Source organism: Lepidochelys kempii, chromosome 1, assembly GCF_965140285.1.
Source record: "Lepidochelys kempii isolate rLepKem1 chromosome 1, rLepKem1.hap1, whole genome shotgun sequence".
Lineage (NCBI taxonomy): Eukaryota > Metazoa > Chordata > Testudines > Cheloniidae > Lepidochelys > Lepidochelys kempii.
In genome coordinates, this window is record NC_136380.1 from 166,303,461 (window position 1) to 166,330,092 (window position 26,632).

Below are 26,632 nucleotides of genomic sequence, written 5' to 3' on the forward strand. Positions count from 1 at the left end.
ACAGTGCTCTACATCTGCAAGTGTAGCCATGCCCTGTGAGGGTGAAGGGGAGAGGTAAGAAAGACAGTGCCCATGAGCAGCCCCGGCCTATGTCCCCGCCTCCTTGGGCAAGTGGAGGGTCCAAGGCTCCCCACAGCAACCCAGCCCCCCTGGGTGGCTCTTACCACAGCCCAGCTTTGGCTTCTGGCCTCGGGGCGGGGGGAGAGGAGGAGCAGGGGGTCCCATTGCAGGTGGGAGGTGTGGGGGCCCAAAAGTTCTTTGTGCCGAGGGCCCCAATAAATCTTAATCCACCTCTGGCTGCAGGGGTGCAGCTGCACTGGTGCTCCACTGTAGTGCTTTGGTGGAGATGCTACTTCTCCAACAGGAGAGCTTAGTTAATCCACCTCTGAGGGTGTGGCTACACTGGAAACTTCAAAGCGCTGTCACGGCAGTGCTTTGAAGTGCGCGTGTGGTCACATGCAAGCACTGGGAGAGAGCTCTCCCAGCGCTTCTGGTAATCCACTTCCACGAGGGGATTAGCTCCAAGCACTGGGAGCGCAGCTCCCAGCGCGCTGAGCCTGTCTACACTAGCGCTTTAAAGCGCTCCGACTTGCTGCGCTCCGGGGGGTGATTTTTCACACCCCTGAGCCAGCAAGTTAGAGCGCTATAAAATGTAAGTGTAGACAAGCCCTGAGAGAGGCAGTAGCTATGTTGGCAGGAGAAGCTTTCTACTCAACATAGCTCTGTCTACACCGGGGGTTAGATTGGTATAACTCTGTCGTTCAGGGGGTGGATTTTTCACACACTTGAGCAATGTAGTTATACCAATGTAAGTCTGTGGTGTAGACCTGGCCTGAGACTTTACCCAGAGTAAGGAAATTCTCTGTAGGGGGAGGAACTTAGGTGTACCCATGTGGATCATATTTCAGGATCAGTGCCTTTATACAGTGCTTTGATTATGCTGAAGTGCTTTATAAAGGCTAACACAATACAATAGTGGATTTTCTTTACTTAGCTCTGCTGTAGATGAATTATGTGGAGCACAATTTAATATCTAGTGCATTTGTCAAGCACATATTTTAATTATTGCAATTTATGTTCTGTAGATCTCTAGCTGTGTGATTGTACCTACATCTCAGGTATTTTGGCATGTAGCTATAATAGGTTACAGATACTAACAGGAAGGCCAGGTTTAAGAATCCAGCTCTGGGCATGTGCGCTCATATATATATACACAACTTTGCATTATTATGCTCTGTAAGTAGAATGAGGTCTTCAAAATTATCACATATTTGCTCTTACCACATGCATAGCTGACATTAAGATATTTTTTCACTCCAGGCAGGCACGGACTTCCAAAATGGTTGTTGTTGACAATAATTTTACACCTTTGTTTCCCATAACACCTCTTTGATAATACTTCTAAAGCTGTATAGGAGAAACAGTCTGAAAGAAAAAAATTTGAAATGTTGGTTATATACATATACTTATGTTATCAAAGACAATATCTACTACATGCGTACTTATGAACCTGAACCTGTCATCCATATTCAGTCAAAACTCCCATTGATTTCCCTGAGTAGGACTGCAAAATTAGATCTTAGGTTTATTCATTGAATATAAACCTACGTTGCTAACTTCTACATTTGCCTTGCATTTGTTAGGAAATGGGATTTGTATATTTCTGTTGCAGGTCAAAAATGTGCTCCCAGTTTCAATAACATGCCATGTGCATTAATTTTATAAAAATAAACTCATCCACCTGGATTTTACATTGAAGGTGAAATGAACTGAATAGGAAAGTTTATGTACTGTACCTACCTGCTTTAATCTACTTCAGAAAAAGCAGAATATCTTTAAATGCTATTAATTTCTCACATGTACTAAACACAAATCCAACAGGAAAAATGCATTTTTGTCTTGTTTTTTAAATACGAAACCTTCTGAAATTGCAAGTGAGAAGAAGGTCATTGTTTTCTGGAGCTCTCTGCTCCCAACCAATATTATTTCATTTCCTTTGTGGCTTTCTATGAACGATGGATGCTTTCTTTTTGGAGTCTCCAGCTGGGGACTTTTAAGAGGTAAGAAATATATTTCGCTCCTTTTGACCACAAATGTCAGACAAAGAAGGCAGCTCGTTATCTTCTTCCTCTTCATTTCCATCTGGGTTGGCTAGTGCTACTTTAGAAGAAACATGCTAATGATCACAAGGAGTTAAAATAGGATTCACAATAGATTTAACACAAGGCAAAAATCAGTCACCTTTGAAAAGAAAATAGAGATTTCATATTGAGGTTTTTGACAAAAATAAAAATTCAAAATTTGAAGTCCAGAGATAGAACAAATCTGTAATGTATCGATTTAATTCTTTTAAATGCAGACCAGACTTAAGCAACTATGAGTAATTTGTAAACCTGAGTAGCTAGTCTGCGGATACTGCATTGTTTTGTTTGTTTTTGGTAAATGGCTTAGTGACTGGTAATCTTGAGATACATATTCCCTTGAAAGCAATTCTTAGCTATAAGAAAAAGCTGGTGACTCTTAACTCCAGCACTTTTGATGCGAGTCAGAAAACTATAAGAAACAAAATACTTTAGTTTGCAAAGTCTTCTGACCACATTACATATGAAGTCTGTCATAGCGGAATTTTATAAACTCAAAGCTGACAAAGAGAAGGAAGAGTTTTGATTCAATGACTCAGCTGTTTTAGTCTCCCTTTGGTGAGCTTGAACGCTGGAAGACAGAGTAGATTAGGTGGACATTTTTAGGACTCTTTAGGCAGCAAAATAGTTTATCTTGGCAAGTAAGAAAGAAACTAAAGAACATTCTGTAGAGGAACTATCAGATGATCCATACAGGAAGTGCTCATGATAATAATATTGTTCTTGCAAGTTTAATTATATTTTCTACAACCTTTCTTGCTCTGCTGTTAATTTTATTTATATGAATGGTGTCTTATATGAGGCTCAAGCCATTGGCCTGCTTATTTCATTCAAGTACAATGATATAATGAGAACATGTTTTATTTCAATGTTTTTAGGTGTTGGTTCATGTTGCTGTTCATGTTAATAACTCCTTTTAGTCCATATTCATGTTGACTTTGGGTTAGGCTCCTCTACCTGAGCCATTCTTGGCACATCACATAGATTGATAGGCTCTTGGCATCTAAATGTTTTGGAGGAAATTCCAGAATCTGCCTGATTTCATGTTGGGTGGATCCATTCAAACCTTTCATGCTAATTATTTGTCCTTTTTTTTCTTTTACAGGAAGGGGTAGTTTTTCTAGGCTTTACATGCAAAGTTTTATGACTAAAGAAAACTATTTAATTGTTCCCCATAGGCTAGCCAATGTTTAACAGCTAAACAATTCAGTTCAAAATGTTCTACAACTTCATGCATACTTTTTGTGTGTGCTTGTTATCTTTCCAGTAATTCCCCACAGTTAGAATGCTGGCAAACATGTGGTTCAGTTGGCAGGAAGTCTGTATATTTAATATTAAAGAGTACATTTTCAAGAACAGGCTCAAAATGTGCCCCTGCAATTTTGCTCATGCAAACCTCCCCAAGCAGAAATTACACAGATAAATCAAAGAGATGCCTAACCAGGTGAGCTACATATGCTATTCTCACATTCAAATTCAGGTTTTTGAATACACAGAATAGCAGGTGCAACTTATGGGACTGGATTGAAATATCTTTGACAATTTGGCCCAAGTGAGTGAGTCCATCCTTTTCTCGATTGAAGAGCCAACTTGTAGTAGTTGGTGCCTAGTTATTCTTCTTCCGCCATGTCACACTGTATTTTGGTTGTCTCACCTATTTCCTCTCTCTCTCCACTGTCCATTCTGAGCCTTTTTCTCTCTGTGTTCTTTTTCCCTCCTGTAGATTTCTAGTAGTTTTGCCTTCTATCCTTCATTCTCATTTTTGTTCTTTACCTCGTTTTTTCATGCTAGCCCTGTCATTCCACTCTGTCCTCCTCTTGCTCCAAATTCCCCCACTTCGGTCTGCCATTTTTCCTCTCTCTCTCTCTGCTGCCACGGCTATATGTTCTCTCTCAGGCCTTGTTTCACTGCTAAAAAAGGTATACTTTATACCTCAGGGTAGCTAACATGTATGAGCTATCCTAAAGTAAAAGCATGGAGACTAGCCACTTTAGCTTTACTGTGCAGTAAACTAGATGAAGTCAATTCTATATCCCCAGTGGGGTAGGACCTCAACTAGTTTACCTCATGGTAAAACTAAAGTACCTTGTCTTCACTGTACATTTACTATCAGCATTTCTCAAACGAGGCCACTGTGGCTGCATGCGGCTACCAGCAGATTTTTTTGCGGCCTACAACAGCCTCCAAACCCTGGGCAGAGATTGGGGGCAAAGCAACAGCCTCTCCCTGCAGCACCCAGCTGTTGCTCCTGAATAGCTGTTAGCAATGGCAGCGAGATGCACTGCCTTGGTGTTTGTGCTGGCATCGCCAGCAGGGATTGGAGCCCTGCACTGCACAGCCTCCTCGGGGGCTCCAGGCAGCACGTCTGGATACACGTGGGGCTGGTGTGCACAGCGCTGGAAGCGGCTATGGTGTTTGGTTGCTGGGACGCTCCCTCGGTAGCTCACCCACTCCCACCGGGCCAGGGCCTGGGGAGCCTGGGATTCCACAGGCAGTTGGTGAGTTCCCGACTCACCTTCCCCAGGGTGGGCTCTTGCTGAAGGGCCACAGGAGGCAGGGACAGAGAGACGGGTTTGTCAGAGCAGCCACCAGCATGAAGTGATGGCCACACTCTAAGGCCACCACAAAATTTGTTGTGGGAACCCCTCGCTCATATGCATTTGTGAGCCTAGATCCCCCTTGTTTTCACACCCTACACACTACTGCAATAATATTTGTGCAAAATATGCCTTGTGAGGTGCAATATGAAAGCTAAGAACATGCTGGTTATTAATATAATTTTACAAAGCATATGTTAACATTATATGTAAAGTTAAGAATTCCATCTGCATGATGTTACTAGAACATGTTTAAGACCAGACAGCATAGCCTAGGTAAAAGGTGATAAACTAGTCTGTCCTAGACAAAGGAATGTGGGTTTACCTCAATTTACATATTAGCAATAAACAAAGCCATTGAGCTAAACTCAAGAGAGAGAGAATGAACATAGCTTGTGCACCCCAGAGAGACATAGGAGACTGAATCCCCAGTATGACAAAGGCATCTTTTTTGGGATATAAGGAACAGAGGGAGACTCCATCTTGATCCTTCACCTTAGGAGACAATGAAACCAAAAATTTGATCTCTGTGATGGATCCTAGCCAGTAAAAGTCTGGAAAGGAGATTGTGGGTGAGAGAAACCGTCATGAACAAAGATTATCTTGCTAGATTAAGTTTTAGTCTTCTATATGTGTGTTTTCACTTTTATTTGCTTGTAACCATTTCTACCTTTCCCGCTTGTACTTGGCGTCACTTAATACAAGCTCTTTTGTTAATAAACTTGTTTTGCTTTCATTATCAATCATCAGTGCTGGGTAAGTTCAGTGAAGTGTGTGCTTCCAGAAAGCTAACAGGCTGGACTGTTTTACTGTCTCTGTAAAGGCAGCAAACCCAAGGCTTTCTCTGTGAGGGTCCACTGAGAGGGACTGGTTCCTGCAGAAGGACAATTTTGGGGCAAATTTGGGGCTGGAAGGGTACTAAGGTCAGCCTGCAAGGAGTAACCAAGTTGAAAAAAGTCCAGGTGAGGCTTGTCGGCTGCTGGCAGACTGATGGGGTCAGAGTGCTGGACCAAAGCTGCCCAGCCACAGGGCACCCAGGATTACAAGGCAAACGGTGACCAAACCCCTCACGGGCCTGTGTGAACTCCCAAATGTTACAGCGTTACCTGTCCCAAGGTAAAAAGCACACATTTGTAAGGAATGAAAACAAGGCCTCTCTTTCCCTGAATCACTAGTGCTACAGGGCTCTTTGCAGTATGTCTCTTGTCACAAACTCTAGAGGGATCACCCTCATCTAGCACCACTCACGGGAGGGGAAGAATAAGCGTAGCTTAATGGAGGTCTGGAATAAGAGAAGTATTCCTAGGGGAGAAGGGTTAGTGGGCAACATGCAGGTGAGTCAGTCAAAGATACATAATAAATGCAATGTATCATATTACCACATCTGTGATGGGTAGATGTATGTATAAATAAATATGTTCACTTGTTGTTCAAAGGGAAAATTTAATAAAGTCAAAAACAGTCTAAAATATATCTGCCTCATCTGACCTGTATATTACATTATATTTGAAAAATTCATTTTTATGTCCATGTTATTTAATAAGAAAAATTAATCAACTTTCCTTCAATAATGGAAAGCAGAGAATAACACACCCTTCAAATGAGAAAGATTAATTCAAGACTGTGCAACCTTATGATATTTCTGGCAACAATGCTTTAAACACAGTAGGTAGACTGTATTCTGCAAACAGGATCCATTTTCCAGCTAAAGAGCATTACTTCAAAAAGAGTTTTTCTTTGAGGTCCCAGTTCAGCATGGAATTTAAACAAGTGCTTAACTTTAAGCATATGAGTGAATAGTCCCATGAACTCAATGGAACTAAAGTCTGTACATAAAGCTAAGCACATGTGTAAGAGTTTTCCTGAACAGAGCTGAATTTAAGCATGGACTAAGGTTTGAAGGTAAGCACATACTATTCTTTTTTTCTGGAATGCCTTAATGCTTAAATTAGATATGTGCTCGCATAGGTTGCTGAACTGTTACTTAAATGTTTGAAATGAATTGCTTGTGAAAGGTGGCTGATCGATGGAGCTGGAGGCTGAAGTCTTCCATCCACAGAACACGTATGATATAGAAAGTAGCAGTATAATCGTCTCCACACTGCCAGTTTACCTCACCCTTCTCTGAAGGGAGCCTCTCTCTCGAGAGAAGACAGTTAATTCTCCAGGCCTCTCTGCTGAGATTGCCAGCTAGGTGCCAATAGTGTTGGGTGGTGGGTTTTGTGAAGCAGACATTTAGCTGAGTGGAACTGAGGAATATGGGGCCTCAAAAAGGGGTTTAATACAGCAGGAAAATATCGGCTCTGACCTCAGTTATTTAACGAATTAGAAAGTCTTGTTTCCGGAGGAAGGGCTCTTTCAGCTCGTAATTAGCTTTAGTCAGAAATGTTTTGGAATGCAAATTACACCTAGCCGCTGTAGGCATAAATCGTTCAGGATTTAATTAGTAGCAATTCTTCTGATTTCTTAAGGCTTCTCACATTTCAGCCTGTACTCTCTTTTCCCTTGCACACAAACCTTGCAATTCCATGGAATGGCCAGAGCTGGCTGAAGCAGCAATTTTAGCCAAGCCTGTGAAACAATGTTCCGTCACTCCTTACTAATTGCTGTCCAGTACTATCCCACTGCCATGCACAGAGCCGGTGTAGCAATTGTGGGGAGGAGTTAATGAGATGGGTTTTTGGGATGCACCTCAAAATTAGACCAATTTTACTTAGATTGTAAGCTTTTTGCAGGCAGGGACTGTCTTTTTTTGGTCTGTGTTTGTACAGCCCCTAGCACAATAGGTTCTTGGTTCATGACTGGGGGTGCTAAGTGCTATGATAATACAAATAATAATAATTAATACATGTGTGAATGGGAAGAGGAGGTCCTTGCCAACTTCCGACCACAGAAGTAGAGCCCAGCTGCTTGTTCCTTTCATCCCTGATTACTGGTTTTCATGACTTTATGTTTTCAAGGGTGTCTCCTCAATAAAAAAAAGAGCTAGTCAGGACTTGCATTTTAAATAGTGTGAAATCTCTGCTTTCAGTTTATCAAACCAGGCTGGCTCATGCTTTGCAGAGCCCAAGGTCACTCTGGGAATAGGAATTGACTGGGGGAAACAATGCAATTCTGGAGCACATTAATGCTGGAAATTCAAAAAGAAGGACAATAACATCGCAATTTATGCAGGAGCATATTACATGGGGCCCAGCTTGTGCATCAGAAGACACTCAGTAATATTGTTAACTGTAGCAAATACATGGAATACATTGTGACAGGTTTCAGAGTAGCAGCCATGTTAGTCTGTATTCACAAAAAGAAAAGGTGCCACAAGTACTCCTTTTCTTTTTGGGAATACATTGTGTTCATGAAACATATTCCTGATACCTTTCAGTTTCAGATCCAAGTATGTGAGTAAACAAAGCACTAGATCGGGTTAAAAATACCACTTATGACTGAAACCATTCCTTGGATGTAAGTTCAATAATGAAAGACTGATCTCTCTCTTTGCAGAGAAACCATTTATGTGATTGTGTAGACAGCATCAGTCTCCAACAGGATTATCTCATGTTTTGGTCCTATGTTGAAGTGGACCCGAGTTCAGAATCCAGCCCTTATGGATTTAGCAAAATTTGTATCTATCTGATGCACAGAAACTTGCCAGCACAAGTGTGCAGGACAGACACGTGGTTCCTTATTCTTTGTGGGGTGATAACAGAGTACTGATAAACTAGAATTTGTTGCTGCAAACTTCTTAAATGTTTATCACTGCACTTTGCAGAAATCAGCTCCATATGTATATAGATTGGTTAAAGGGACTTCTTATTTTATTTTAAACTACAGTACCTAGAATACATTTTCAAATAATTCAGAAATCTAAGCTTCCATTTAAAAAAACACAAACCAACCTAAGTTGTTAACCTTTATGGTTGCAAGGATGTGGACATTACCTGATACAACTGTGTCTGCAAGAGTCTGCAGACAACTTGAAACAAATCACTGTGAGGGATGTGATCTGCCCATCCAACTCTGGAGGTCAATGCTGAAGCCTAATGAGAAGTTTTAAATATTATCATTGTTAACTATTTTACTGCTAATCATTGAATTGGGGATTGGTCCTGCTTTGAGCAGGGGGTTGGACTAGATGACCTCCTGAGGTCCCTTCCAACCCTGAGATTCTATGATTCTATGATTTCAGCAGAAACTTCTCCACGGTGGTTGGATGTAGCAGCAGGCATTTGGGCAAGGTGCTGTGGGACACGCTATGAATAGCTGCTGGGGTGGGAAGTGAAAAATTCAATGCATTCCCCTTCTCTGCAACTTACAAATGTCAAGTCAACTCCAGTAGCCAAAAGAGGAAGGGAAAGAGAAGATGTATCCTGTCCCCATATCAAAAGCCTCTCCTGCCTTTTGGTGGCAAATTTACATTTAATGTACTGCATGAGCCACACAAAACAGCATAGGCAATAGGAAGCTCTATTTTATATTTCTGATCTCATACATCTCGGAGAGTGTTGCAATTCAAATGCAAAATACAGCACTCTGAGATATGGTGCAGATTTGTGCTAGTCCCAAGGCCTAACCTTCATCAGCTGCCTACAGCAAAATCAGCATCAAGATTGATTCCAGCTGCTGGAGACAGCAAACAACAGTGCTGATGCTGCAAGAAAGTTCTTTTCCTATCTCTGTCTGCTGCTAGGAGGAGGCATAAACCAAGGCACCTAGGCTAGTACAGGAGGCCATTGAAGGAAACCACTCCTTTAAATTTTTAGTCACTGGAGGAAGTAGGTGTAACCCCACAAAATCTCAAACTGTTGTCCTCCTAGTGAAAGCCTTTATATGTTAATGAAACACAATACTGCACAGCTAGCATCCATAGAGTTGAGTTGTAACCTGGGTTTACAGCAAGAGCAGTTAACCAGGTGCTCTCACCTCAGAAAGTGTGAATCCTAACTTCATAATTAAATTCAGGGGGAGAACAGATCAAAGAGGAACTGTCTGGAAAATAAATACGTAGGAGTGTGGATTGGATTTCCTCCTCTCAGTAGTTCTGCTTGGATTGCAATGACAGTATTTTTTGAAGGGAAACATAGTGAAATACATGTATAAACAACTGAAAACAAGAAACAATATCTCTTTTAGAACTAGGGCTATGCAAACTGATTCACATAAAAGGAAAACTGGCCCCCAATTTTTGCCCATCTCTCAAACTGTTTTTGAGGTTCAAAAGGTTTGGTTAATAACTCCTCATCTCTTTCCCTCTCCAACTCCCAGCACTGAGATAGGCGGGAGGGGATTCCAAAATGGCTGCTGCTCTCTTCCTGCCTTTGAATAACACCACTAATCTCCCTCGGGTATTGTGGAGCTCTCTCTCCTCACAACTTTCTTAATCTCTTTCCCTTTTTACAGCTTTCCCATGATTGTGGGTATGCAGCAGTTCCTGGCAGTCTTCTAGACTAGGCCCTGCGCATTAAGTATTTTCCCCACTTCGTTCATGGTGAGAAATGCTACAAGAGTGCTCCATGTCTATGTGTATGTAAATAATTACTTAATACATAAATTACTAGTAGATGGCACTCAAAAATAGGTTGCATGGTCCCTGGGTTTTGTAGGAGCAATAAGACTTGTGTACTGTAATTTGCTTCCCTTTACATAGCTCTGTACATCAGCTCTTGACAAGAAGTGCTTTTGAATTTGCAGCAAAACAGTTGAAGGTTTCCTTTAATACATTGAATAATCCCTGAATTGCTGGTATTTAAATGTCTAGCAATTTCCTAGATTTTGGTTGCATTAAACTGTTCATGATTTCTGGAAATTAAAAGTGAGTAGTTAATAATGGGTATAATTACAACAGTGTATGTGTATTCCTTGAGCTGCCTGCAGTGATTTGTACTTTTACTTTTTTAGGGGGTGTTCTCATCTCAGTGCACAGAGGGTTACACGTGGAAATCCCTCACACCAAGAGGACAACATACCCCTTATTATGTAAGCTGCAAGCTTTTTGATGATTATTAATGAATAAATGATTTAGGGCCAAGTTCTTCCCTTAGCAACATGTACACAAAGCCCACTTACCTCAGTGGGAATTGAGCACACATATCCAAGGTCATAATTAGGCCGTTAATGCTTCAGGAAATGTATGTGTATGATCAATAAGGGAGAATAGATGTAATCTGTGTAAAAGTATTTTAGTATCTTACCTTGAACATTTCAGCTAGGGGCTATCTATTATGCACCAACCCTTCTTTCAAGTACTTTCATGTGTTAATAAGAGTAATTTATGAATTTAGGAGTGTTTGTTGACCTGAAGCTTCCTTGCACGCTCTATGGTAACCTATGCTTTGGCACAATGCTTTATTTTCCTTTGGCTAATAAATTTTCTCTATTACATCTTGTTCCCATTCACATGTTACTAGGAATTTAAAAAAAAAAGAAAAGAACAGAACATGTTAGAAAAGACAATGCTGTACACGGAAACAAACTGCTACAAACTCCCGTACTGGCTGATCCCAGTTACAGTATCTTAAAAATATTGGGCACCATGAAGGTACCTATAGGCTTGGCAATTCAGAGCCCTGACATTTCTGGGCTTGCTGCATCAGTTATGAATGTAAAAAAAAAATTGCTTGAGCCCTGGCACCTTCTTCATTACAAGTTAAGCACTGCTTTCCTCCCTCATTTTTGAACTGACTCTACTCTTGGAACACATGAAGGGTAAGATTTTCAAAAGCACTCAACGCTAGCTTAACTCTGCTCCTATTGAAGTCAGTGGGCCATGACCTTCAAGAGGCAGAGTTTGGCCAATGCTTCTGATGTCCCACTGAAGATGTATGGGGTATAAACACTCAGGCTTCAAGGCATAAGCCAACATCTGATTAATGGAAGCTAGGAAGAAACTTTTCCTATTCCATAATGGCCTTCTGCAGGGTTTCTTGCACCTTCCTTTGAAGCAATTGGTGCTGGCCAATGTTGGAGACAGAATACTGGACTAGAAGGACCAGTGGTCTGATCCAATATGGCAATTCCTACATTCCCTTGTTAAAGGCATAGGAAACTAAGCTGCACTGGTAAGCATGACTTGGAGCATTCCCATCAACTCAGCTGGCCCCAAATCCTCAGAGGTCCTGACCACCTGCCACTCCTGCTCAAGTAGTGCCTTTGGAGTTGGCCCTGAGGGGGGCTCATTCCAAGAAGCAGAAGTGGCAATGCAGAATCAATAAAGGGGCTCAGCAACTCAAAGAATCAGGGCAATAACATCTCCAACTTTGGAACAAGAACAACTTTAGATCTCATTTTCATCCTTCAGGGCTGGGGAAACTAAACAAGAACAGAACATTCAGCATGGCCTAGAGAATTCTTATCTTGTATTTATGTATGAGAGAGTACACTTTTTGCATCTGTTTTTAATTCTTAAAGCTTTATGTACTTTATCTGGGCCCCATTTGAATCAAGCCTCTGAAAATCAGTCAATTGGCTTTACAAGTTTAGGGAGAATTTAGAATAGTTCCATAATAGCGTCAGCTCTAAGCTGCGTCTTGTAATGAGTTACTTATCAACTCTATTCAATGGGATGAAGGTCACCAAAACCTAGATTCTAATTAATTCAGTACCCAACACCACTGGCAGTTTGACCCAGTACTGAACAAGGGTGAAACCCTGGCTCCACTGGAATCAACTGGAGTTTTGCCATTGACTTCAGTGGGGGCAGCATTTCACCTCAGGTAATTTCTTCCCTGATGTAAACTAAAAAGTTCTTATGTCTGCACTATGAGGCAAAGAAAGTAATTGTAGGACTAAAGGTCTTAGGGCTGATCTGAACACAAACGCGTACAGAGATAACAACAGGTGTCAATTAAAACTAATTTAATTATTGTGATGCAAGTCAGTGTGCAGGCACTCTGCTGTTTTTATTAGAAAATAAAAAATTAATTGAGCCAAAATCATTTTGTTATCGACTTTAGCTATATTGACTGTAGCCTTTTTTGTTCTGCCATTAATGTAGCCACACACAGATGTGTACTGACACAACAAAATCAGTTTTAGGAAATCAATTTCATTACATCCGTGCAAGTTTGCATGTAGACTGGGGTTCCCAGACTTTTTGCTGGCATGACACTATTTTGATGAATTATTTCCTCCCAGAATCCCAGACAGCATGGAAGATGCCATTTTGAAGAGCAAAACGGCATCCTCCACACAACATGACCTCGCTTGCACTGCTGATTTGTAGTACCACCAGAGGATCTGGTCCATTTGCATAAAAATAATCATAAGCTTTTATCTGTTTTATTGGTATTGATCTTTTTACTGAGTTTTTGTATAAGCATTGAATATAATTTTCAGCTAATACACTTTTTAATAGTACATATAAAGCTAAATAGAAATATTGGCTTGCAGACAAATGGTTTTGTAGACTAATTATTGATCCCCTCTTCACGTTGTAAGTATCATATTTCTCACTCTTGGATGAAATACACCTCTGTGCAGAGGGCCAGCACGAATTCTATGCATCAGTTAAATCACACTGAACCCCTCAATACAGGGCTTCAGTGGGACTTGAGTGGTGCACAGATCTTGTGCTGGTCCTCAGAGTGAAATTCTCTCCAAACATCTTGAATGTCATCCACTGAATAGCTTTCATTTATTCAGTGGCTTGTACTCACCTTAAGCACTCACATCGCTACAGTTTAAGGTTATCTAGCTTAAAGGCAGCTGCAGTAATATACTTTAAATGGTCTATTTCCTGCCATGCATCAGCTGAGTTTATGCATTTGTTATTGACCGGTTATTATTTATTATTTACAGTAGCACCCACCACTGGCCTTCTTTCTATACATTTGAAAGGGGTATAGTCACTGCCTGAAGTAGTTCACAGTCTAAGGACAAATACTATTATTTATTTGTATTACAGTAGCATCTATAGGCCCCTATTATGGACCAGGACTCAGTTTTGCTAGGAGCTATACAAACACCGAACAAAGAGACAGACCATGCCCAAAAGACATTACAATCAAAGTATAAGACAAGAGCCAACAGTGAATACAGACAGACAGGGAGCACAGGGCAAGGATAAGACAAGCATTATAAGCAGCTGTCACAGCACATTGGCTGCCTAACCATTGTCAGGAGCAGACAGAGGTTAGGGGAAAAGGGAAAGCAAACAGGGATATTTACTACAAGTTAATTAGATTCACAACAGACATCAGAAGTAGAACTTTTAAAACTATTGCTGGACCATTTTCTAGACTGCAATTATTATATCTCAGCTACACTTCCGATCTCATTTTTGTTCCTCAGCCTGGACACTGTGTTTTAAAAATACTAGTTCTCATTAACAGCTGAGTGAGATGCTATTCCAAAGAACAGTGGATCTTGCATATCAACTTTTCTATCTGTTTTCTAAATTTCCACATTTCTTTTAAGAAGGCTGCATAAACACACTAAAACTTACCAAACTGAGGGGCATGGCCCACTTCTGTAGAGCAGATGTCCTTCTCACGTGCTAATCTGCCATATGTGGCAGAATAGATGTTAAGAAACTTTGACTCTTTACAGTGGAGTTTCAGTTCTTCGTTTTCACACGCTGATTTGGTTTTATGTTCAGCTAAAATAGAAACCAATAACAATGTTATATTATGAGGTGGACCGTTGGACTGTTAATGGTTAATTAATGAAATGTGGCATACCTACAAGGAGGAACTCAACCAAACAGCGAGGGGAAAGTTAACTCCTCCTAGATGGTTCCCTCATTTTAAATTAATTAAAAAATAATTTTCCCAGTCTTCTCTCCCACTGGCTCATCTTCTATGACCTGCTTTATAAAAATACTCATTAAAATAAATCTAATCTCTCTTTGCTTCTCCAAAGGACATGGCCACATTCTCCACTGCTTCACTGTTAAGTGGCTCAGCCCACACATTAATAATATAGATGGTCTGCATCACTTGGTGCCACAGCATACAGCTGAAGTGAGCGCCAAAGAATTTGAGGCACTATCGTATAAGAATGGTTCGATTTCAAATGTTGGTCTCAGCCATAACCATTTAACTCCAGTGAAGGCAATGGGTTTGCACAGATATGACTGAGTGTGGAGGTTAGCCCATTCTGTTGAACATCTTTTAAAATGAGTCATGAAAACAGGAAAAGGGGGTTACACAGCTGAAAAGGGGGGAAGGGAAACCTTATTGTTATCAGGGATGTTGACATGAAGTACTAAGATCAGACTGGAGAGAGGAAAACTTCATATCTATTCATAAAACAAACTTAATTGTTTCATCTGAAATACAAGAGACATAAAATAGCTTTGATTTCCTTGGGAATAATCCAGTTCCCCACACAAGAGCAGACAGAAAGTAGTCACTTTTAAACATTCTTTGTATTGGCTCACTGATTATTAGTTGTGTAGAAGTGCAAACGGTGCTGCACAATAGGTAAGTTGTGTGAAACAAACAAAAAAAGTTCTGATCTGGGGGGCTAACAGCCTAAAACTATGTTCTGTGTCCGTACAGCACCTAGCACAATGGGATCCTGGTCCATGACCGAGGTTCCTGGAGGCAACTGCAATACAAATAATAAAGAAACCAGAAGCTGTTATACTACAGGACAAGCCAAACCAGTTGCCTAGGATAAGAATATAATGAAGATTTTTTTGTAGCTATACCATACTAATAAAGAAAAAATAACATTCCTAATGAGACTAAAAACTACATAAAGCTGACCTCTAAGAATCTGGAAAAGTACTCAAGCACATGCTTGAAGACAATGGGTACATCTACACAGGGATAAAAGACTCCTGGCATGGCTATGGTTGGCCCAGGTCAGCTGACTTGGGCTGTGAGGCTAAAAAGTGCTGTGTAGACATTTGGGCTCAAGCTGGAGTTTGAAGTCTAGGACCTTCCACCCTTGCAGTTTCCCAGAGCTCGGGTTCCAGTCTGAGCCCGAACAGCTACACAGCAATTCTTCAGCCCTAGTGCCGGAGTCAGCTGACCTGGGCTAGATGGAGGTTATTTATCCCTGTGTAGACAAAGGGGCTTGACATTATGCATATGCACAAGAGTTTTCCTGAATATAGGGATGTTTTCCAAAATCAGGCCTAACTAAGAATGTTAATATCATACTGAGAAATATAAATCTTATGTTGAGATAGATTAGATTGTTTGCACTCACCTTGAAACCTATTATTTAAAGTAATTCTGCAGACAGGAAACTCCATTAAATATACTTTTAGGTAGCTTTTGTAAAAGTCAAATCACAAAGTCAATCATAGATATGAAATATCTGCACTACAGTAGATGAAAAATATCTAGTGACTTTAAAAAAACAAAGAAAATCCCAATCCACTGAGATCCATAAAATGAAAGAGCTTTTTAATGACACAGACCTTAATATAATATCCAGGATACATACAAATATAACAGATAGAAATCCTGGAAAGTAAGTATGCAGGCATATATTTATTTTTCTGAAGACAGGTTCACCTATTAATATCGGTGATGGGAGTCAATGTGTTGGTGCTATTTCAAAGTTAGTGATTCCTTATCTGAGCTTCCTGTCCTTGACTTTGAGGTCCTACACAATTCAGTCTCCCTTCACCTATTTGTTTCTTGTGTCACCCCGTCCCTCCCCTCTCCTGTTCCTTATTGCCAGTCTTGATGCCCTGTTTCCTTGCTCCTTTCACAATCCCCCTTGTGCTTCGATGATGCTCCCCCTATACACGGAATATCTTCTCTGTGCGGCAAAGTCACTACTCTCTGAAAATCCAAATGCCTTCTTGAAGACCCATTTCCACTATACAAAAAATTAGCCAGCAAATAATGGCTCGGTGCTGGGGAGTTGGAATTCACTCTTATATTTAATAAGACAAAACTTAAAAAAAAAAAATCCAGCCTCTTGATTGTTGTTTCCCTGTTCTCCACCCTTCCTATTTTTCTCTCGTGTTTGTACGAGTGCCCATTGAGGCAATGACTGTCTCTTTACATTTGTTGTCAGAACCTACCCTCATTCGAGGTTCTACTGAAGTATAAATACTTTATCATGTATATTTATTCTTTCAGTTTTTTGTGTATACTTATTCTTACATGTCCACTGAAAACAAATCTCTGTTATGCACAAAAACTGGTTATGGCTGAACTTCAAAAGATTCTGAGGTTTTGTTCCAGCTATCTAGGCATTTTTTCCCACACTCATCACCATGGTATCTAGCCTTTTGGCATTTGTATGCTTTTAATACAAACCACTTCTTGTGAAAAATGGCATAATATTCCTCTCTAAAGTATGAGCTTTTCCACCTTTTTTTTTTTAACTTTGTCTTAGATTCTGACAAACTCTACGAGCAGTTACATTGGTAGCAAGCATGTGAATATTGCAGACAAGATGGAAAGCTAAGATAAAGTAGAAATACAATTTGCTATTAATCTTAAAATCTGAAAACTTCATGTAGATTTATGCACAGCTTTCTGCACTGGCATTATAACCAAAACAAATGAAACACACACACAAAAATGAACTTGCCTGTTGTAGAAATTACTTACTAGGTTTGCATTTAAAGGAGACAAGGAGGTATTTAGTGGTTCCTGGACATAGATCAGGTCCAAAAACCCGACTATTGACAAGGAGTTGGCAGGCTCTCTGGTTCTGGCATTCATCCAGTACTTTCTAGAACAACGGGCAAAAAGGATAGTCTTGAAAACAAGATATGAAGCTATACAGCAACCAAAACTCTTAGCTGCATTTTGCTCTATACATGAAAGAAATTATTCAGTGGCACTGTTGTTTTTTTTTTGTCATAGATGCATTTAAAAAAAAAAAAAGATATATGACAGGAATAAGACCATGTCTATGCTGAGCTTTGATTGGTGGCTGAAAATCCTGGGTGAGTTCATTTGAAACACAGTTCAAACTAAGGACTTGATGCAGCGAGGTACTTAAGCACATGAGTAGACTCAAGAGGGACTACTCGTGTCCTTAGAGAGTTAGGCACATGCTGAAATACCTTCCTCAATTAGGGCCTAAATCCATTTCAGACATAATTTGGTTAGCCGATGTAGATGTGACCAAACTACTTAAAATCTATTTTTAAAAAAGTCAGACCTTGATCAACATCAGTTTGTTTTTCTAATAATATCCTGCTATTCCTATTGTGCTGCTCCAGCAAGTAATCAGTAATTGTAAGGGTGAGAAGAGTAGAGCAGAAAGGCTTCCAACGTTATAACCATGTTGTCAACTAGAGCTGCTCTGAGCAGAGTGAAAGAACATGGTGATTGGCAGGCCAGAAGCTGTTTACAGCAGCACTTACACTTTGCTTCTGCTGCTGGAGCTGTACCAGTGGTAGCGATGGTGGGAAATCTTAAGGAAAAAAGGATAGTGTAAACCAGGGATCGGCAACCTTTGGCACGCGGCCGACCAGGGAAAGCCGCTGGCAGGCTGGGACAGTTTGTTTACGTGCTGCATCCGCAGGTTTGGCTGATCACAGCTCCCACTGGCTGCAGTTTGCCGCTCCAGGCCAATGGGGGCTGTGGGAAGTGGCACGGTCTGAGGGATGTGCTGGCCTAGGGGAGCAGGCTCTGGGGTGGGGCTGGGGATGAGAAGTTTGGGGTGCAGGAGGGTGCTCCAGGCTGGAATCGAGGGGTTTAGAGAGTGGGAGGGGGATCAGGGCTGGGGCAGAGCGTTGGGACGTGGGGAGAGGCTCAGGGGTGTGGCCCCCGATGCAGCACCCCCTGCACACCACGCGGCTCAGCCCCTGACCCAGCACCCCGGCTGGAGGAGGGCTGAGCCACTTGGTGTGGCTCAGGGGCCGGCTTAAAACGGCTTGCGGGCCATAGTTTGCCCACCCCTGGTCTATTTTCTAGTCAGAAGGAGCTAAATTCATCCTTGGCATAGCTCTACCAACTTCAGTGGATTTACACCAGGGATGAATTTAAATCAGGTGTTCAAATCACAACAATTGCACTAATTGACAGTCCCGTTTCCACTTTCAGAAAAGATGTCAATAGCTGAACTATCATAATCCTTGGACACAGTCCCTCCAGAACAGAAATGATGCACATTGGCAGCACATCACAACGATCCTATAAAGTTCTGGCCCCTTTTTTCTTTTTTGTGGAGAAAAAGGACTGAAATCCAACACTTTTTGTGAACATTACATTCCTATTAAATTGTTTAAAAGGGAAAACAGGACTCAGAACTCAGTTTGGTCACTCAATTCTTCTTTTAAAATATTTCAAGTCAAATCAATAATCTCTACCACCCTGGCACATCTTCATTGGAATTGCTCAGGAAAGAGTCAGTTAAACAAAATCAGGACAAATTTAGCTCTTGAACAAGTGGGCATAACTGACTCCCATTGAGTTCAATGAACATTGCATCTGTTTACACCTGAGCTGAACCATCATCTGTAAATCTCTTTATAATGGTATCTCTTTATACAAAGAGTGCACACATTTTGCACTGACTCAGCTGTGCAAAAACATCCAGCTACTTATATTATCATAATTAGATTGCATTATTAGTCAGGTTATTAACATATTGCGACAGATCTAACTTTGCCTTTATCCTTTCACTAGGAGGCTACTGTATAAAATGCCAGCTATTCTTTCTCCTTTCTGTAAGATAATACTGTGCTTGATTATGCAGATCTCAGACTCTGTTCCACAGAGAGGGACAGAATGAGATCATCAGAGTTCTTTTCCAAGAATTCAGTTTACAGTAAGTGTCTTTTCTATTTGACAGAGTCAGAGCTTTCTGGGATGCAAAAGCCAGACACTTATCTTTCATATCTGTAGTTTTGAACAGTGAAAAAAGGAAAATATCTGTCAAAGTTAATATTATTTTACAATGCAGTTGTCAGCTGAGATGTGTAGTGTACTCAAGAAAAATTGTCCATGGAAACCTCACAGAGACCCTCAGGACTCAAGAACTCAAAGTAATAATGGGTGTCACTCCACTGAAGTCAATGAAATGACATCAAGGATGCATTTGGCCCCCACATTTTTTTAGTGGACAGCTGCACTTTCACATGGCCCCAAGGTCATTCATGGAATGCCTTTAGATGTTAGTTGCAGTACAGCATGGACAAGCCACGTTTTTAAAAACTCTCTGTCACAACACTGTTTTTATGAAAGGATGTTATACTAAATCACTTATTAATACTATTATTAATGGATGGAATGGAAATTCACTGCTGACATGAAGCAATGGAACAGCTGTAAGCACTAAGGCCGTGATTCTGCAAAGCACCCCTGTTCTGTAGAGCTCTTAAATGCATCTTTACTTTAAGCATATGTTTAAATCCCATTGATAATGCTTTGCTGAAGCATAGCCTAACAGCGGAACTCTAGACCTCTTTCCTGTGATGAAACAAGCTCCTGACTATACTCGAAGCGTGGGCTTCCTCAACTGATGTAAAGAAATTCCCATGTGTAGGGAGCCAGGGTGGCTCCCCTCCGAACCAGAGGGTAAAGCGCCTGAGTGGGCGGGGCCAGACCAAGCTTCCGCCAATCCCCGGAAGGGGAAGGGTGGGACAGGAAGTACAAAGGGCGGGGCCCTCTGCCCAGTGAAGAGAGCACCAGGGAGGGAGACAGACACAGGCTGCTCCCTCGCGATCCTGCTGCTGACCCAGGCGAAGCCCTGGGCAAGGAGGAGCCTGACCGGGGGGAAGGCCTGTGGCAACCGGGACTGCCAGCCGCTGAATACCCAGAGGACCTGGAGGGACCTGACTACAGCCCGGGCCAGCGTGAGTCCGATACCGAGGGGGAGCGGGAGTGGCCCGCAGCGGAATACCCGGACGAGATGGAGGGACCGGAGCGACCCGCCTGAGAGACCGGGTAGGAAGTAGCCCAGGGGCCGAACTACTCAGTGGGGTGGGTATGTTTGGTCAGCGGGCGCAGACGGCCCCGCTGAGCCAGCGGCGGGACCTTCACCTCCCGCCACTGTCAGGGCCCTGGGCTGGAACGCAGTGGAGTTGGGTGGGCCTGCGTTCCCCTACCCCGGCTCTCCCCTGCCTGAGGGGCGCACCACTGACTCGTGCCGGCTCTCCCCTGCCTGAGGGGCGCGCCACTGACTCGTGCCGGCACACCTTCCCCGCTAATTCCCCAACCCCCGGAAGGTGTGGCTGAGGTCTGCCAGTGAGACCATAGCCTCCATCGCCCCTAGGGGCTCGGAGGACCAACCGAAACCTGTCACACCATGACAGCAAGTAATGAACTGCAGTGTAAGCCATACTCTAGTCTGTATGTGAAGCAACTCTTAGGATATTACTGGTAAACTTCAATATTCCTGTCAAATTTATGATAAAGTAGGTTGCTGTGGCCAGAGGGTTTTGCTCAGTCTTGCCATGCGGGTGATCCAGGTTCAAGTCCTGTTATCTGACACTCTGGGTGATTAACTTGGCTCAGTGTGTTCAACTGCTGGGGTAAGGAGTGCCTCATGTCAGGGGTCCTTGAGACTGATTAAGACTATTCTGACCAGATCTGCTTGGCTAAAAGGATGGGTGTTGTAGGGCCTCGAAAATGGGGGTTAGATGTGAAGGTTAGTGTAGAAGGAACCCTGAAAATCTTTTACAAGCCTACAGGAATAATAAAACCTATTCACCTGATATTTCTGCTGGTCTAATTAGTGCTTCCAAGTGTGCCATTTTGTGTTATATACCAGTTGAAACATTGTGGAATTCACTTAACATTGTGAATACTTGGCATTTTCATAAAATATGGGTCACAAAATTGAAATCCGATCTAAAACATTCTGCTTTTTAAAAAACATCTACAATATGTGTTACCTGCAAAGTGGTAGACGCCACACAGTTTAAGGGGTCTTTCATCGCGGTTTCAGGCTGCTGTGTACTACACATTTGGTAATCTTGCCCGTAAAATGCTGATTGGACACTTATTGTTGAATGTCGAGGACACTGCAGGCTCAAACGATCGCCATCACAGGCATACACAGAGTGATTTTGCAGAAGTTTGGTTAGGTAACCTAGAAAATATTTAGCTATGTTACAATTAGTACAGGCAATGATGAACTCTTTAGGTAATATGAAAACCGTGGTCATCTTCTGGAAAGGGCATAAAAATCAGGATTGTAAGCATGGCCATACCACATGACACTATGAGCTTATCAGCCTTTACAACCTAGCCAGGATCAGGTCGCAAAAATATCCAGATGCTACAGGCAATCTTGTTGGTGATCCAGTAGGTGACACCCTTCCCACTGAGTCAGTACTAAACCAATGCTCCAGTAGGGGGCACTGTGCTGCTGGAGATGCCATTTTTCAGATGAGACCTGAAGCTAGGTTATGGCAACTTGTGGTCATTAAAGATCCCAAGGCACTTTCTCAAAAGTCCAAGGTGTTATTCCTCAGTTTTCTGGTCTATTTCCCCCTGCAGTCTCAGTTGGATAAGGTATTCTTTATTTCCTGTCCTAAATTGAGGTGTAATCTTACTGTACTGTTAAATGGTTGCTCTGTTTCATCCAAGTGATGGATAAAGTGATTCTCTCTGTATAATTTGCATATCAGAGTCTAAAGTAGTTCAGGATCCTTCCTGATGAGAGATACTGTGTAACTGTTAGACATTATTAATTGTTTGCAGTGCTGTAGCTGTGTTGGTCCCAATATAATGAGAGACAAGGGTGGGTGAGGCAATCTCTTATTGGACCAACTCCTGCTGGTGAAAGGTACACATTTTCAAGCTACATAGAACTCTTCTTCAGGTTCTTCCACCATTAGAACTTGGTCCAGTAAAAGATATTACCTCACCTAACTTCTCTTAGACATTATTAATAAAAGTTGGATATACTAGTCTGATGTGCAGGTAGTTTTGTGTTTGCTAGTATATAACTACCACAGATGAAGAGGTGGAAATTCATATGCTGCTGTCATAACTACAGTTGCCAACTTTCTATTCACACAAAACCAAACACCCTTGCCCTGCCCCTTCTCTGAGGCCCCGCCCCCTCACTCCATCCCCCCCCCCCCTTCTGTCGCTTGCTCTCCCTACCCTCACTTGCTCATTTTCACCGCACTGGCTCAGGGGGTTGGGGTGCAGGTGAGGGTTAGGGCTCCGACTGGCGGTGTGGGCTCTGGGGTGGGGACAGAAATGAGGAGTTCAGGGTGAGGGAGGGGGTTCTGGGCTGAGGCAGTGGGTTGGGATACAGGAGGAGGTGAGGGCTCCGGCTGGGGGTGTGGGCTCTAGGGTGGTGCAGACTCTGGGGTGGAGCTGGGGATTAGGATTTGGATGTAGGAGGGTACTCCAGGCTGGGACCGAGGGGTTTGGAGAGTGGGAGGGAGATCAGGCCTGGGGTGGCGAGGTGAGGGCTCCAGCTAGGGGTGCAGGCTCTGGGGTGGGGCTGGGGATTGAGTATAGGAGGGTGCTCCGGGCTGGGAGAGAGGGCTTCGGAGGGCAGGAGGGTGTTCAGGGCTGGGGCAGACGGTTGGGGCATGGCAGTGGGTGAGGGCTCCGGCTGGGAGTACGATCTCTGGTGTGGGGCTGGGGATGAGGGTTTTGAGGTGCGGGAGGGAGTCAGAGGTGTAGACTCTGGGCGGCACTGACCTCAGGCTTCTCTCAGAAGCAGCGGCATGTCCCCCATCTGGCTTGTCCCGCATCTGGCTCCTACACATAGGGGCAGCCAGGGAGGCTCTGTGTGCTGCCCTGTCCGCAGGCACCACCCCTGCAGCTCCCATTGGCCGTGGTTCCCAGCCAATGGGAGCTGCGGAGCCAGCGCTTGGGGTGGGGGCAGTGTGCGGAGCCCCCAGGCTGTCCCTAGGCATAGGAGCCGGAGGAGGGACATGACACTGCTTCCAGGAGCCACACAGAACCACAGCAGGCAGGGAGCCTGCCTTAGCCCCGCTGTGCCACCCTCCAGACTTTTAACGGCCCAGTCGGTGGTGCTGACCGGAGTTGCCAGGGTCCCTTTTCGAGTGGGCGTTCCGGTCAAAAACTGGACACCTGGCAACCCTAGTCATAACAGCTGCATTCATCATGTGATTTCAGGTAATATGCATGACCATGTTCCCTACTGTCTTAAAATGCAGCAAACTCCTGCATTTTTAAACCTTCAGCATCACACATTTGAAAGTTAATGCATGTTCAGTACTCAGCATCCCTAAGTATTTTTCTTCTCACATTTAAATTTAAAAAAGAAAATGTTATAAAATAAAATTAGGGGAATAATTTAATGAAATGGCCAAGAAATCAGAAACACAGTTGTTTTTTTAAGAAGAGTTGTTTGACTAATGGCCCATTTGCTACATTTAAAATTTATCTCTAATTATCTTCTGTTTTAATTATCCATCTTAACACACCCTTATGTTGATGTGTATACAACAATGGTATTTAAAGGAGCACTTGGAAGGTTGTAAGCCTAACATTTGAACTTTTATCTTGAGATGGCCATGACATTCTATATATTTGCTCCCTAAAAAAAATCAAAACCTACAATCCTATAGCAATAAAATAGTACATATTCTTGACAAAAACATCCACAACATTATTAACAGAGTGACCTCTTCCAGTGAGTTATTTGTTTTAAACTGGGAGAAACAGAATTTTTAAAATCAAGCTAAATAGCACAACAGAGTCATTTTAATTCGTCAGTACACAATTCAATTCTCTACAAACAACTTTTAAGAAATTTCAGGGGAAAAACAGGAAATCCCTTACCATAATAATAGTTGAATACTCTATGTTAGTATAGTCTGATATTTTTTTCCACATTTAGATTTTTTTGTTGTTAAAATTAAGGTTGGTTGTTCATAGATGATACACAGATTTGGTGAGTTTAGGCCACATCTAGCAGCTAACCCCACTTTTTATGTTCTGATCTACTTGGGAAATTTGAGAACGCCAGAAAGTAACTGTTACAAAAAAAACTACTACAATTCTGAATCTGCACCATTAAAGTTAGTGGGAGCTTTGTCACGGATGTCAGTGAATTTAGGATTTAAACCCTTACAGAGCTCCACTTGCAGCACTAAATTTGGAGTGAGAAGAAGGAAGTTTAATTATCAGCCCATTTTTTCACATGCTTATAAATCTGAAAATAATTACCCTTTGGGTTAAAAATATTCATTCTTGTTACTAACTCAAAAGCATTTCTTTCTGTCTTCTTTCTCTCTTTCTGCAAGTTTGGGAAAATACAGTTTGGCCATTTTTGAGTTACCAGAGCACAACAAATGGTGGATTTTACACATTAAGAAAGTTACTCAGAAGCTTTCTGTGCTCTTATATCTCAAAAACAGCTTTATTTTAAAAGTTCCCATTTGTCATGGCTCTAGATGTCAATAAGCACACACGCCTAAGACATGATTAAAGAAGTCTGGTTTAGGAATAATCAAATTGTAAGTCTCAACAGAATGTGTTGAACATGCACAATATATTATTTTGCCACTGTTTTTTTTAGGCATGCACACTGAGGTGTGAAACTGTGTAGATAAGTGGTTCTCTGCATGCTGAGACCTCTCTCCTGTTTAGCAACATAAGGACAGGGTGGTGACGAACCCCAGGTAGATATCCTCTGCTTTTAATTACCAAATTTACTTTTACCAAAATTTAATTTTGTCATTTTTCATCAAAATTTGAAATGAAAAAAAATTGGGGGGATGACAATTTTTATTATTTTTGGTGTATTTTTCAACCAACTCTGAGCTAGTCAAATTCTTTTTCATTTCCATGACCATTTTTTTCAAAATGTGCATGAATTATATTAAAAAAAATTTTAATCATCCCTGTTTGCCTGATTTTCAAAAATGCTGACTCCAATTCACCAGAGGCTCCTCTAAGGAAGAGAGGCCTGCGTGATGTTTGAGCCTGTTCATTTGTTTTTCCTTTCCTCCTAAACCCTGGAAGGAGCAAGCTCCAGCGGACCCCAACCAGAGGGCTGAGTTTCCATTCCCAGACCTGGGTGACAAGAGACTGAGTTCAGGACACCATCGAATGCCAGGGAGGTGTGGTGGAGGGACTATGCCCATGAGAGTCCCACGGACTTTCAGTGAGGTTTAGGCTCTTCTGTGCTTTGATCACTTTTGTAAATGAGAGTTAGGTTTCAAAGGCACAAAAGCGCTTTTGAAAATATTAACCTATATTTATGTAGGGATTCACCTTACTACTGAAATGCAGCCACCCCTGAGACACATGAGAAAAGTTACTGACTATAACAATTGCACCTCTAGAAAGACAGGAATTATAATATTAAAGAGTGTTACGCACACAAAAGGATATTCTCATATGCTGAACTTCTAAGTCATCAAGTTTCCTTGATTTGTCATCTCTTTACCCACTAAAAATAGCCAACAGTCTTGCTTTGGTATTTCCTGAAGTTTTATTCCCCTAGTCTTGTTAATTTTGACTTTTTTTTTTCACCCTTAGAACTCACTAAGGGCCCAATTTTGCTTCCATTGAAAGCTCCATTGACTTCAGTGAGAGTAGAATCAGAGCCTATGGTAGAAAACCCCTGGGTAGAAACAAATCAAACCTCTATATTTAATTGCCCTAAGGATAGATTTCATAAAGGAATAGATGGCTTATAGACGGATATATGGGACCCTTCACATCTAGGTCACTGCATCAAATCTAATGTAGGTTAATGGCCAGTAAAAGCCACTGCTATCTGCTGGCTGTGTGGTGGCTTATGTGAAATGATTTGGCATTCTTCATCTAATTCCTAAGGACAGACATCTGAACTGACACCTTCGTTGGCAATCTCACCATACCAGCCAAGGGCTGTATGGACATGAAGACTCAACTACCTTCTCATGCCTAGAGTTGGTAAGTCCAGAAAGTCTGAGGCATGAGGGAGGAGAAAGTTTGTACTGTCTTTATTGTAAGGTAAACAGAGGGTATAAGGCTGCCAGGCTGTCAGTCTGGCATCTCCCATAGCACCAAAGACATGGGGAGAAATCCTGACCCTGTTGAAGTCAGG

General features: G+C 42.0%; 1 protein-coding gene across 2 annotated transcripts in view; it reads right to left on the minus strand.

The window, feature by feature from the left end:
• The window catches only part of EVA1C (eva-1 homolog C), a 62,877-nt gene that overhangs the window by 14,500 nt on the left and 21,745 nt on the right, over positions 1-26,632 (minus strand). For both annotated transcript variants that reach the window (XM_073362288.2, XM_073362279.2), the window contains exons 2-5: positions 21,495-21,691; positions 17,254-17,377; positions 14,175-14,327; positions 1,282-1,425 (exon numbers count right to left, since the gene is read on the minus strand). In XM_073362288.2, coding sequence (XP_073218389.1) covers positions 1,282-1,425; positions 14,175-14,327; positions 17,254-17,377; positions 21,495-21,566 — 493 coding nt within the window. In that variant the 5' untranslated portion in view covers positions 21,567-21,691. The remainder of the gene's footprint in view (positions 1-1,281; positions 1,426-14,174; positions 14,328-17,253; positions 17,378-21,494; positions 21,692-26,632) is intronic.